This window comes from Portunus trituberculatus, chromosome 32 (assembly GCF_017591435.1).
Source record: "Portunus trituberculatus isolate SZX2019 chromosome 32, ASM1759143v1, whole genome shotgun sequence".
NCBI lineage: Eukaryota > Metazoa > Arthropoda > Malacostraca > Decapoda > Portunidae > Portunus > Portunus trituberculatus.
In genome coordinates, this window is record NC_059286.1 from 14,848,190 (window position 1) to 14,862,149 (window position 13,960).

At 41.6% G+C, this 13,960-nt stretch overlaps 1 protein-coding gene and 1 long non-coding RNA gene across 2 annotated transcripts; one reads left to right on the top strand and one right to left on the bottom strand.

The window, feature by feature from the left end:
• Positions 1-1,973: 1,973 nt before the first annotated feature.
• LOC123511881 lies at positions 1,974-4,660 on the bottom strand. The gene is made up of 3 exons (XR_006676973.1): positions 4,599-4,660; positions 2,483-2,634; positions 1,974-2,114 (listed from the first exon to the last, which is right to left on the bottom strand). It is a non-coding gene; the product is annotated as an uncharacterized LOC123511881 (long non-coding RNA).
• A 7,313-nt stretch (positions 4,661-11,973) lies between these two features.
• Positions 11,974-12,399, top strand: LOC123511990. Its single transcript, XM_045268098.1, has 2 exons — positions 11,974-12,043; positions 12,146-12,399. Exons 1-2 carry the CDS (start codon positions 11,974-11,976, stop codon positions 12,397-12,399), a joined length of 324 nt encoding a protein of 107 aa, XP_045124033.1.
• The last annotated feature ends 1,561 nt before the right edge of the window (positions 12,400-13,960 follow it).

Sequence of the window (13,960 nt, forward strand, 5' to 3'; positions counted from 1 at the left end):
ACTCCATTATATCATCAGCGTAGGAGTAAATAGGACAACAAGTTTGGTTAATTAATGAATAATAGAAAGAGAGGGTGACAAGACAGAACCCTGAGGAACTCCATTACTAATAAATTTAGGAGAACAGTGGCCGTATACCACAACAGTAATAGAACAGTCAGAAAGGAAACTTAAGATAAAGTTGCAGAGAAAAGTATAGAAGCCGTAGGAGGGCAGTTTGAAATCACAGCTTTATGCCAGACTCTATCAAAAGCCTTTGATATGTCTAACGCTACAGCAAAACTTTCACCGAAATCTCTAAAAGAGGTTACTTTTCTCTCTTGGTCTACACTCTCCTCTTTCAAATTCTCCATGCATATGTACACAGTATATTCCTATCACAATGCTTCTATCACAACTTCTACATAGTACTGTTTTCTGCTGGTGTAGATAAGGCATTGCAAAAAAACCTTACCCACTTCACATGAACAACTGTCTACAAAATCTACAAATTTATCCACCCAATCTACAAACGGTCAATGAAATACACTACACCAGTAATGAAGATTTGTGGCCAACCTTCAGGACTTCATTGGTACGTCTCCAAGAATCACCCTCTTGTTCCTCCTCCTCCTCCTCCGCCTTCTCTTGTTCCTTTGGCTACACCGGCAGTAGCAGTCTGGTGTCTGTTGTACGTCTTGCACGCTCACTCCAAACACTTCCCTCACTTCTTTGGCGTTAGTAGTTCTGATTCCTGGAACAAGAGATGGAACATTGAAATGGCGTCAACATTACTAAGTCCTGAACAAAAAAATAACAAAGTACAAAACCTTTTAAAATGAGACACGTGGAGATAAGTGTAATGTGCAAACCACAATACTCACATCATGGTCACTCAACACTTTATTCTGGGCTTGCTTCAGTGTAGTCATACAACTGTGGGAAGAATGTAATGCCGTCCCGTTCAATAGTGCATGCAGCCGCTCGCTCCCTCCTCCCGTCCTCCTCAATGCCTGTTGTCTTGTGGTACACTGGCTGGGGTGGGGAAGCTTGCGTGGATGATAACACGTCGACGCATCTTCAGGAACCCGACAAACATCTGTACACTGAAAATATTGCAGGTGAGATGAAAAAACAAGAAGTATATAGAAAGTATGAGTCGGCTAACTTTACAATAATGGAATATTCTCAGTGTGTCAAGAAAAATTTAGAATTGTTTAAAGTTTGGTAGAATCTCACCTGCTGCTTAATTACGCCATCTTTACCACAGCACAGCCACAACACATTGTTGTGGTCAAAGTTATGTTACCACTAAGAAGGCACAAGAGTAGCAGTGTCGTTAGTTCAGGAACTCTCTCACACTGTCTTCTCAGAGGAGTTAACGAAAACACAGCTTGGGTTTTCCTTATATCAACAATACAGTTATCTACACTACACAAGGATAGTCTTGTGCACACACACACAGTCCACAGCTCCCTGGCAAACGCCCGGGGGAGCACAACGGCCAGTTCGTGTGTTCGTCAGATTCCAACTAACGTAGCTCCGTCTTGTCAATCTCTCGTCAGCAAAAACTGACTGACACCGGTGACCGACTCATATATTAAAGAACAGTTAGAAATGCAATGGTTACAATAGTTAAAGTATTACTTAATCATAAATGAAAAAAATAAAATATATGATAGTACTATATATATGTCTATGCTGTTACAATTACATATATATAATCCAGCAACCAGAGGTTCCCACACTGAGCCTGTGGGAACGTATACTGACTTAGCATAAGAAGTGCTTGCACATGAAAATGAAAGGATGTGCTCTTCGCTAAGATCAGCCTCGCTTCTCATGGCTGTGTGTAGAAACAAGGAAAAAAATAATTATATACAATTCATACCCTAAAAACATTCAGAGCAAGACCCCACAGTATAAAGAAGTGAAAAACTATTTCACTTACCCCAACAGCTAGGCAAAGAACCCCAAGGGAGCCCAGCACAACACCCACCACCATGCCAGCTTGGGGACTTAACACTTCAATGACCGCCTTCTCATGACCGTTGCTGCTGCTGGGCGGATCAAACACTGCTGAGGGGATGGTCCACAGGGAGAGGATCTGGGCGACTCCACGTACTCGTCAACGTCTGTGGGTGGAGAAATACACTCTCAGAAACACAGATTTATTACAACTTAAGGGTAGATTTAAACGCATTCCAGGAACACATATTCAACAATACGTTGAGGAAAACTACAAAAATTATATCAGTACTCATGACAAATGCATATGGCAAGATGAAATTATACTTAATCATAAAGAACAACCTATCCGTAAATCGCTCATCTTAGTAATACTCGTGAGACAAAACGCATGTTCATGTATGCCAACAATAACAAAAGTACCCTTGAATACCACACTAACTTCTTAAGGCTGCTGCTAAATGAAGAGGTGAAGGACTGACAAGTTTAAGAAGACAGACCGTAGAGTGACATTCACAGTTCAGGGAGGCCTCACCTTCACACTTGAACTTTCTGACACGAGTCTGTACCCTGCATGGCCGGCACTGGCAGTAGTATTACTCTCGAGTGTTGATGTAAAGAAGCTCACACTCACCCGAAATTCTTCTCCCGGCACTCCTCAATGCCACACAGCTGCACAAACTCATCCTGCCACAAGAAAGGCATTTGCTTCAGTAATGTCAAGTTGTGATTTTGTATTGTACTGTATACAATGTAAGAAAGTCTGCAACTTTTATATGAAACAATGGAGTTCAGGGCATGAGTTAAGTCTTTGCGTTGCAGAGGCTCGTCACTCGTAAACGTCTGAGGGTGGAGAATTACACTCTCAGAAACAGATCTATTAGAACTTAAGGATAATGCTTAAAAAAGATGGGGTAACGAGAGACATACACGTATTTAAGGAACATATATTCAGCGATACGATAAGGAAAACTACAAAACTTATGTCAGTACTCATATGGCAAGATGTTGCACGAGGGTGGCGTGTAAGGATAAGTCAATGTTCAGGTCCATCACTTCGCCCAAATAGAGCCATGCAACTGGTGGGTAAGCCTTGCCCCACGTCACCTCATCAAACAGAGCAGGTCAGAATATATGCAAGAAGGGACAGGCGTGGGAACCTGCTGACGTAACGCGTCGTGGCCTGACACTACCTATCCTCACCCAAAGAACGGTAGTAGGTAGTAGTAGTAAAAGTAAAGGAAGGAAGGAAGGAAGGAAGGAAGGAAGGAAGGAAGGAAGGAAGGAAGGAAGGAAGGAAGGAAGGAAGGAAGGAAGGAAGGAAGGCAGGCAGGCAGGCAGGCAGGCAGGCAGGCAGGCAGGCAGGAGGAGAGAGAGAGAGAGAGAGAGAGAGAGAGAGAGAGAGAGAGAGAGAGAGAGAGAGAGAGAGAGAGAGAGAGAGAGAGAGAGAGAGAGAGAGAGAGAGAGAGAGAGAGAGAGAGAGAGAGAGAGAGAGAGAGAGAGAGAGAGAGAGAGCAAACAAATCTTGACATAAAAACAAAAACAACAATAAGAAAAACCACAACTTATTTTATTCCTATATCCAGGGCAGAACACGGAGATACAGGCTTGCCCGACTTTAATGAACAGCTGCGGGCAGTCAGCGTGGTGCAAGGTGTAGGTAATATGCGCCGTGAATTGACCACCCACAACCTCCGCTACGTCCACCTTATTCTGCCTGTCGTCACCTGGAAACGAAGCTATAATGCGCCGACAAGCTGCGTTGGTGCCTGCTCGTTGCCTTCTCAATCCGAGTCCTGGTCAGCTGGTGTCATATGACAGGCAAGACAGCCGGCGCCTTCTCGTGATTCCGTCGTAACGTGCTGGAATGAGCCCTTTCTCTCTCTCTCTCTCTCTCTCTCTCTCGGTGCGACCTACACCACACAGCCAGACGCGAGCCACAGTCACACACACAAGACCGTTTCCCCACTGGAAACAATACCACGATACCCAATTAACACAACAGTAAATCCCAAATGATATAATAACCCCAATTGGACAAGAACCCACGAACGGTAAATAAAACGAACGAGAACACTTACAATATAAGAAAGCGGGGAAGTAACGTGCTCGCTGGCGAGAGGAGGAACTGACGGGGAGCCACTACCGGTTACATATGTCTCCTCCTAATGAAACACACCCACGATAAACCACACATACCTAAACCCGCTTAAAAAACTCAATAACATCCCAAAACACACTAAAAACAACAAAGAACAGCTTGAAATTCCTCCAAACTCGCTAGAAACACCCAATATTTACTGAAATAACCCTCACACACACCCAAAAGACCATTAACACACACCCCACCACTTATAACACTCAAAATAAACCCAAACCCCACTCAGAACACCAACCAATCCCTCAAAGTTCTCCCAAACCACACTGAAAACATGCGAATACTTACACACACCTCGATCCACACTCTGAAGATACGTAAAATATACCTAAAAGATATAACACACTGAAAACACACGAAATGAACCCGAAAACATACGTATAACACTCCAAACAGCCTGCAACACTAATAGACAAGCTTAAAATACCCCATATCTATCCCAAAACCAATAGTATGCATTATAAAGAACGTTAGGATTAAAAAGGACACTTACCTAAATATTACACCTTGGCAGCTTCTCCTATTCCACCTTTATTTCTCATTTCTTCTTCATCCTTCTCCATTGTTACTCCTTCTTCTTCCTCCTACTCCTTCCATTCACACATCTGAGCCTAGAAACATATAAAAAAACTAGATATTAGTCAAAATATTCAGGAAATGGAGGGTGACTTAAGTATTGTGGCTTTGCTGCTGCTCCTCTTCCTCCTTCCTTTCTCCTCTCTTCCTCCTTATCCGCCTTTATTTCTCCTTTCTTCCTCCTCCTGCTACAATTATCTACACACCTGAACCTAGAAACCCACGAAAACACGTAGAAATCACTAGATATTAGGTAAAATATCGACGAACTGCTGATTTGGAAAAGTGGCGCCAGCCTCGGGCTATGGTGAATCACTACCTGGGCTGTGGTCATGAAAGAGAACGGGAACGGGGGTGACTCGGCTAAATTACGTAAATAATTTGATTTCAAAAATGACTTTTAGAAAAAACGAAGCCATGGCCAAATGCTTGTTATTTTATGACGTGATAAATACTTAAACTAATTTTAAAAATATCAAAATATCTCCAGCTTAACTGGTTTTTAAAAAAGATCTAAATTAAGTACGTTAGAAGTACAAAAACCTTTTAACCCATAAATCTCTTAAAACGTCCTGTAAAGTCAAGCCATTTTCACTTGGCGTGTATTTTATCACATTTCAGGGAGTCTGAGCTATCTTTTAGGGCATTATACAGCGTTTTAGACCGTGAAGCAGAAACGTGAGCAAACAAAATAAAGAAAAATAAGAGCTTTTTACAACAGCACCAAACACCATTTCAAAGTCCACATATTTCACTCAGTAGATTGATTTCACACTTAAAAGAGTACAACCGATATTTTGACACCATAATAGCTCAGTTATACTTTGAAATGAAAAAGCACGAAATTCCATATGGGAAATTTTGACCGTTAAAAAGCCTTTAACATACGCCATAAAACACCACTAAACGCCACATATTTACCCATCACAGGCGCGGAACACACTTCAAACACAACGAAACATTTATAGAAACCATATAAACATACCATGGAAGCGTAATATTGCCGTCAGGAAATATTCGCAAAAAAGTATTTGACCCAACTGGCTGGTGACGGGTGGGTGAGGGCTGGGGTAGGGTGATGGCTACGGGACCGTCGTTGGGGGGAGGAGGCCCGGAGGCAACACCGGCGGCAGGACATCCATATATAGCCTTTATCATCTCACCAAACCAAAATTAAGTCACAGAGAGAAATTTTGACCATGGGATATGAAAATGATAGACTAGTGACTGCATTGTGACACATGTTTGGCCTATGGTAACTGAAGGAAACAAATATCAGAAAGTAAAACAGACGCCTTGCTCTTTTTGATAGTCCTTTTACCATTACTTTAAAATATTTGCATACTCTTTTCACTCTATGTAAAAAAAAACCTAACATTAAGTGAATAGCCTTATGAATACCTTTAATAGACGAAGATTAGGCAGTGTGGTGAAGGCTTGTATTCTTTCTCTTGCTGAGTGCTGCTTGGTGCTCCTTGAAAACTGTCGGTAATATAGCAACACTTCACTTTACGTGTGTGAGTGTGTGTGTGTGAGCGTCTTTGGGTGTGTTCTGTGAGTGTGCATGGGTCAGTATAACCACCACTGTTGTCACCACCACCGCTACAAGACTACTGCCGCGGCAGAAGGTTGTCTGTGAAGACTGAAGAGAGTACGCATGTACATATGTTTATGATAACTATCTGTTACTAAATCTCTTATCAATGAGACACTCTACTTATACAAATACCACATGTCGATTTATTGGTTATTGTGACATCTTTCTCTTCGTTATCGTGTCCAGTTTTTGTTATTTGTCAAAGCAGGAAATATTAAATTGTATCTTGTTGTACAGCGAGTGTTGGCAACTCCCGCGAGGCAAGAAACAAGGTACTTTTTAAAAGACAGACTATTCTATATATCTCATTCTCTATTTCTATCGCCTGATATACGAGTATTTCTGACAATACACCAGGGTGACAGGATACTAAGTAGAGGAATATAGACATTTTTCTATCGACATACACATCTATCTTGTTATACATATATACGAATTCATTGACTTATCTACCTGCCCGCCTATCCATCTATCTGTTTGTTTATTCAACTGTCCATTTCCGTATCCATCAACCTATCAAACTACCCGCTTATCTATCTATCTTCACACAAGCATATAAATACCACCACCACCACCACCACCACCATCACCATCACCACTACCGCCAGTAGGTGTGTACACACTTACTGAATTTTCACGCATCGTTTCATCGTTGCGTATCACACTGTGATACAAAACGATGCAACAGGGTATTGTACCCATTTTTGCCTATCCGCGTGGTGTATCACCGTTGAGTGATGCAATAGTGTCATTCAGTTTCTTCCTGACCGTAGCCATGAGTGCAAATGTGCAGCTGTCTGTGGCCGCGTTTAGTTTTATTCATGCACATCAAATCAATAAAAGGAAAAATGAATGACGGCATTGGTCGGTGTATGCAAGTAGGGACATGTGTAATGGAACAACTACTGTGTTGACTGACTTAAAATTCCAGCATGTGACGGAACTGTATCAAAACTTGACAAGGATACACACAACTGATTTTGAGTTTGTCTGCAATTGGGGTCAAAATTGGAAAGATACTCGTGCCCGTCCACAGGAGAGTGAGTGATTGAGTGCGTGAGTGAATGAGAGAGAGAGAGAGAGAGAGAGAGAGAGAGAGAGAGAGAGAGAGAGAGAGAGAGAGAGAGAGAGAGAGAGAGAGAGAGAGAGAGGACAGGAAAGAATAGAAGGAAGAGGAAAAAATAAGAATATCTTATCAGAGCACACCATTTTCTCTCCCTCTCCCCCCCCACCCCTGGTCTCGTGTCTGGTGATGAAATGGACATCTGCTGGTCACTGATGGCGATGGTGGTGGTGATGATGATGATGGTGGTGAGGGGCAGCTGCCAAATGAAAATATTTTACGTCACCAGACCCACCGTGAAAAGTCCCTAAAAGGTCACTAATTCATTGTTGTATATGCTACAAATGTTCCTAAACGAAATAAGTGGCTTGACTTACACATAGGCTAATCAGTACAGGGGCCCGTTGACTCTAAAATGGACCGTTTATCCCCTGTCAATGACTCAGAGCAAACTTGTCTCGGGAGCCCCGCTCGTGGCCTCTCCACCTCCCCCACCCCCGCATTTCCCCACCCTCTCATCACTCGCCTTTTAAATTTGATTGATGTTTAATTGATACGTTTATTGTTGTACCAGTGTATACACCATCGAACTGTTGTCCATTTACGTATGAATGAACCTATCAAATTACCAGCTTATCTATCTATCTATCTACACACAAGCATGTAGATATCTCCACCAGTACAGCCAACACTCACACCTACCCACCTTCGCCATCATGAACGGCAGTGTGTCAGTTTACACATTACTACTAGTATTTCCATGCAACTATATTGTGGCATCATATCACCTCAGACGCTGTGGCGCCATGCAACAAATTGTTGACTAATTTCACCACTTGCAAACTAGATAATGTTTTGCATCTCTTTCAACTGATAGCAAAACAAGTCGATACATTATGCATTTTATTATATCATTGTGTTGCCATTAGAAATATATAGGAGTATCATTCACAACATATCGTCATATCAATAGGTATGAAAAATAAATACAAGTAACAAAAACTGCACCAAGTTACAAGACATTGGCCAGACATTTAAATAAAGTATTGCATTGAAAGACTCACAAAACATCATCTTGGGAAACACGTAACAATACCTTTGTGCTTCACAACAGAAAACAAAATAGACACTTTTGTGATCTTTCTTCGAGACACACAAAAGGAACAGGTTGTTGTGATCACTACAGACACAGCCACGTCTACATCACACCTTGCAATACTGTGAGTGACAACCACTACTACTACTACTACCGCGTGTGTGTGTGTGTGTGTGTGTGTGTGTGTGAAATCTTCATTGAAGGGAATAGGTGCACTATATACCAGTAAAACACCTCGGAAGGCGATGAACACGCCAAGCTATGCGAACCAAGCTATAAGAGAGAGAGAGAGAGAGAGAGAGAGAGAGAGAGAGAGAGAGAGAGAGAGAGAGAGAGAGAGAGAGAGAGAGAATTTTTAACTACATGTCACCCTCAAACCATGCACCCCAACCTCCTTATAAAAACAGGAAAAATAGAAAAATGTAAGTTTTAAAATATTTATTCACAAAGTTTTATTTCTTCAGATACTTATTCTTATTAACAAGAAGAACTGTACATTATAGTTATACAATTTAAGATATTTTACGATAGCAAGATACAGATTATGAGATACTAGAGGCATCATTAAATACTATAATAGTGATCAATCTTCAATGCGCTCTAAATATGAGAGATTTATGGGAGTGCCGCTATCCAGCTTACTCAATTGTTTTTAATCTTTCATTGACCATTTTTTTTTCTCTCTTGAGGAACTTTCCTCCCAAACATGTGGTGTTCCCTGGTTATGGCTATCCTATGCTGCTGCTCCTGGTACTTAGCAGCAAGTACACATATATCAAGATGACTGGGAAACGTCTTTCCAAAATAATTGTGCCATCCCTCAAGTGAATTGTTTGTACGTGGGAGGGCTCCCTTGATCCTATTGTATGTACGTACATATGTTCCAACACGTGTGAGAGAACGTACGTATCTGTAATCACTGTTGTGTCATTAACTTTCTGGCCAACGTAAGTGTCCTGAAAATATTCTATAAAGTCTATTAGACCATCATTCTTGCCCGCTTCACCTTGGAGAATCAGTGACATGGATTCATACACTTCACTCGGGGACACAATTACGAGCAAGAGCAAGCAGTCTCTTCACTCTTAAAGCAAATGCAAATTTTGCTTGTTCTATATGAAGTTCCAAACTCTGGATACGTCTCCACGCCACTGTCTTAATAAAAACAGCCTGCAATTTCAGCAGCAGGGAAACACTCCTGGAAGGCGGTCATCGCTGATTTTTTCAAAATCTGCCATGATTAAAACCGGAAAAGGAACACCTTCACTGGGAATGAGTTCTAATATCTTATCCAGCATTTTTCTATATGAAAGTTCACACTTTCCAGCCAACAACATAGGTATGTCACACCATCGTAGTAAGCGTGCAGACTGTACTGCTGTGTGTAGCCCACTGGAGTCACTCTGACGGTTCCATCGCCAACCAGTGTGCCAGGAAGCGAAGGTCAGCGTGTCTGAGACAAATATCATAATTGCAGCACCGGAATCTGCCACATCTAGAACCGACTTCATAAATGGAACCGACTGTAGAGTCTAGAGAAACAATTACTGTACCGTGATATTTGTTGATTCCGAGTTTAGTGGTGGTAGTTGGTGGTGGTAGTGGTGATTATTTATTCATTTATTACTTTTCTTCTTATTTTCATATAGTTATTTTTTCTTCATTCAGCCTTGAATGTATTAGCACGTTACTCTTTATATATAAATGATGACAATCCTTGTTATTATGTATAATACATAAAACAAACAGTGTGTGTGTGTGTGTGTGTGTGTGTGTGTGTGTGTGTGTGTGTGTGTGTGTGTGTGTGTGTGTGTGTGTGTGTGTGTGTGTGTGTGTGTGTGTGTGATGCAATACTTATTCCCATAGTATATCCATTTTACAAAAGTGAATATATGTACAGTATTCTCTCTCTCTCTCTCTCTGCATGTGTTGGGGGGGGGTGAAGGGAGAGGTGTATCATTATAAGTTACATGGGGAAAAATGAATAGATGTCTATGGCGTGTAGATGCAGCGAGCACGTGGTGTGTGAGCAATTAAAGGATTACAACCACCTGGTAGGAAGTGTGGTGTAATGGGGTCTCAGGCAGCTTCAGTTTACTACCTACACCAGTGTTATTCACTATTTTTTGCAAGGGAGCCACTTCGGTTCAACACATTCACTGAAAGAGCCGCAGCTAGTGCATGCTAGCATAACTCAACTAAATTAAGTAGTACTGGGCTGCTGGTGCAATATAGTAAATAAGAAAAGTTAGACATGGTAATATTAGCCTATATATCTTGTTATTAAGAGCAAAATAAAGACCAAACTTACTGATGAACAAAAGTGTGCTTTTTTGTTTTTTATTAATTCATTTATTTATTTTTCGAGAGCCGCAAATCCAGTCATCGCGAGGCGCGCAATGAATACCACTGACCTACACTCTCTCGATGCTCGGCCAGCTAATAATATGGCCTGAATGTTGCAGGAGCAATTTTGCTACGTTCAGTCCGCGACGCAAAGTCCCAGCGCCTTTCAGACCTAGAACCGTATCTTTCCTGCATTGGCTGCCTGAGATACGATGCCTTTCACACGACAATCGTCAAAACAATGACAAAAACACAGCATAAGATAATTTTCCTCTTACTATATGGATTTACGGAAGAGTGATAACCTTAAGAGAGAGGGAGTGAAAACTTCCTCCAGCCTCCACAAAACATTGAGGGTGAAGAGGAGCTAGGTGGAAGGTGGCGCCACTGTCTGGATCAACCTAGCAACATTGGACATGTTAAAACAAGTTTGTTAATTGAAAATAAAGTTTGATATTAGAGTAACACTGATATTACTGCATGCATAGGTACTATGCATGCAGTAATATCAGCCATGATCCGTGGCTTGCATGCTGTCTTGACTGCTGTATGACATTCAGGTACCATTCCCCCTGACTGGAAAAAATGATTGGTCATCCCTATCTGGAAGGGGAAAGGGGACAGTCAGGACTGCAACAATTACAGCGGTATAACACTGCTCAATGTACCAGGCAAGGTGCTTGTCCATTAGCTGTTAATGTGTATCTGCAGTCACCTGCTGAAACACCAGAGACCTGAACAGTCTGGGTTCACGCTCGTTAAGACAACAACTGACCGGATCCTAGCGCTTCGCGTACTGGTGGAGTACCGACGTGAGTTTCGAGAAGAGATGCTTGCAGCCTATATCGATCTCAAGAAAGCGTTTGATTAAGTGCATCGAGAGAGACTGGAATTTTCTGCGTCTCCGTGGAATTCCTGCAAGGATTATTGGTCTACTAAATTTCCTCTACTCCGGGACTGTGAGTGTTGTAAAGTGTAAAGGGGGCATGTCTAGCTTCTTCCCTTTGAATACGGGAGTGAGGCAGGGCTGCGTGCTTGCTCCATCACTTTTCAACATTTGCATGAACTGGGTACTAGGCAGAGTTATAGACCAAAGTCATTGTGGAGCATCTGTCGGCAATACTGAGATTACAGACCTTGTTTTTACCGATGATGAAGTAATCTTTGCTGAGTCACTGGAGCTTCTGGTAATGACTCTAGAGGCACTGCACGAGGAGGCAAAGCCCCTGGGACTTCAGGTTTCCTGGCCCAAGACCAAGGGTTAGGTGTTTGCAGGCTTACTGGATGAAACAGTACAGTCTGTCCATGCGTGTGGCGATGACATTGAAATCTCTAAAAGTTTCACATACCTTGGTAGTGTAGTGCGTAACGACGGTGGGTCGAGCCAGGAAGTTGTACAGCGGATTGGCCTGGCCCACGGCGTTATAGACTCGCTCAGCACGAGTATTTGGCGTTATCGGTACCTGTGCAGACGGACGAAGATTCAGATCTTCAAGTCGGTGGTGATCCCTGTCTTACTCTATGGTTGTGAGACATGGACGCTGAACACCGATCTGAGGAGACGAATTAATGTCTTTGGTAATAGATGCCTTCGCAGGATCATGGAGTACCGCTGATATGACTTTGTGTCAAATAAGATTGGTCCGTGAGACTGATTAGAGGCCGCTTACCAGCATAGTCCGTCAACGCCAATTGCGACTATATGGCCATGTGGCACGCTACCCGGAAGCCGATCCTGCGTATCAGGTTGTCTTCGAAAGGGTTAACCCAGCATGGAGGAGGCCCAGGGGACGTCCACAGAACTCATAGCTGTGGCAAGTCGATGCCTCTTGCTGGGAGTTACTTAGTAGGAATTAAGCAAATATGTGACTGAACACACTGAAAACCAATAAACAAAATGCACCCAAGTTTAATTGAGTTACCAATAAAATATCTTCGTTTTCTGTCATAATTGTCTATCAGGCATTCTCTCTCTCTCTCTCTCTCTCTCTCTCTCTCTCTCTCTCTCTCTCTCTCTCAGGTAATACCTAAAAAAGTAATAACCTGGCAGTAGTAACAGTTGATAGTAATAGTACTCCTGAAATAGTAGCAACATCACACGTGCTTAGAAAACTGACCACAGCGTTTCAGAGGCTAACCTTAATTTTACATTTCAATCACTAACACCAAACTTCTCATGTCTAACTAACTTGGTACTCACTCTCCCTTGCTCTCTCCTCCGAGCACCGCGTCGTAGTGCTAAATCCAAGTAGTCGAGATCATAACGATACTTTCAACACTGATGTAACACGACACTCCTCAGCCAACACTAACGCTCTGGAGAACCGAAGCTTAACCAATAACCAACCTTTAACTAAATATATAAATTCCTTCCCCTCTGAATTTAATGATTGCTGGTACATAAAAAAAGTGTTGATACACCGTATGATTTACTTGCATTAATTCTGAGGTTTTAATATTTGTTAAGGTGTTTTCGTGGGTTTGAATCTCGTGTCGATACTTCAGTCCTGTTTCGAATTTGTCTCGTATGCTTTTCCTTTTTCATTCCATCATTCTCATCTATTTAATCTCCTTCCTTCATTTTTATCTGTAATTTTCTTCCTTCACTCATTCATTTTCCTCCGTATTTTCAAAAGCTTCATGGTTTAGAAGTTTACTTTTGAGAGAAAAGTAAAAATGATGGCAGTGTTGCCTCCTCCTCCTCCTCCTCCTCCTCCTCCTCCCCTCTCTCTCTCTCTCTCTCTCTCTCTCTCTCTTAATCATGAACGACGGTGTATATATACTGTAGTGCAAGGTAATAGGTATATACGTACATTACAATAATGTAAAAAGGCTTTCTGAAAAATGTTAATTTTTCAATTTACTGAGCAAAGTTAATGTAATTATTTGATCATATTAATAAGTTACTACTGTTCTTATTACACTCTAATGAGGAGTAACTAATTTATTATTGATAGGAGCTAGGATCGAAAATACTTTCTTACTCGTAAAAGACGTAAAATGGTTAAACTCAGACCCTCAGTAAGTCACAGGATCTGATTTTGCATTTTCACAAAACCTTGCTATATTATCATTCCGTATGATATACCTATTACCTTGCACCATATATATATATATATATATATATATATATATATATATATATATATATATATATATATATATATATATATATAT

What these genes read in the sequence shown, in the direction of transcription:
- LOC123511990 (XM_045268098.1), top strand. Translation starts at nt 11,974, where the DNA reads ATGACTCTAGAGGCACTGCACGAGGAGGCAAAGCCCCTGGGACTTCAG. An exon ending in TTCCTGGCCCAAGACCAAGG is followed by an intron (nt 12,044 to 12,145) that starts GTTAGGTGTTTG and finishes TTGGTAGTGTAG; the next exon opens with TGCGTAACGACGGTGGGTCG.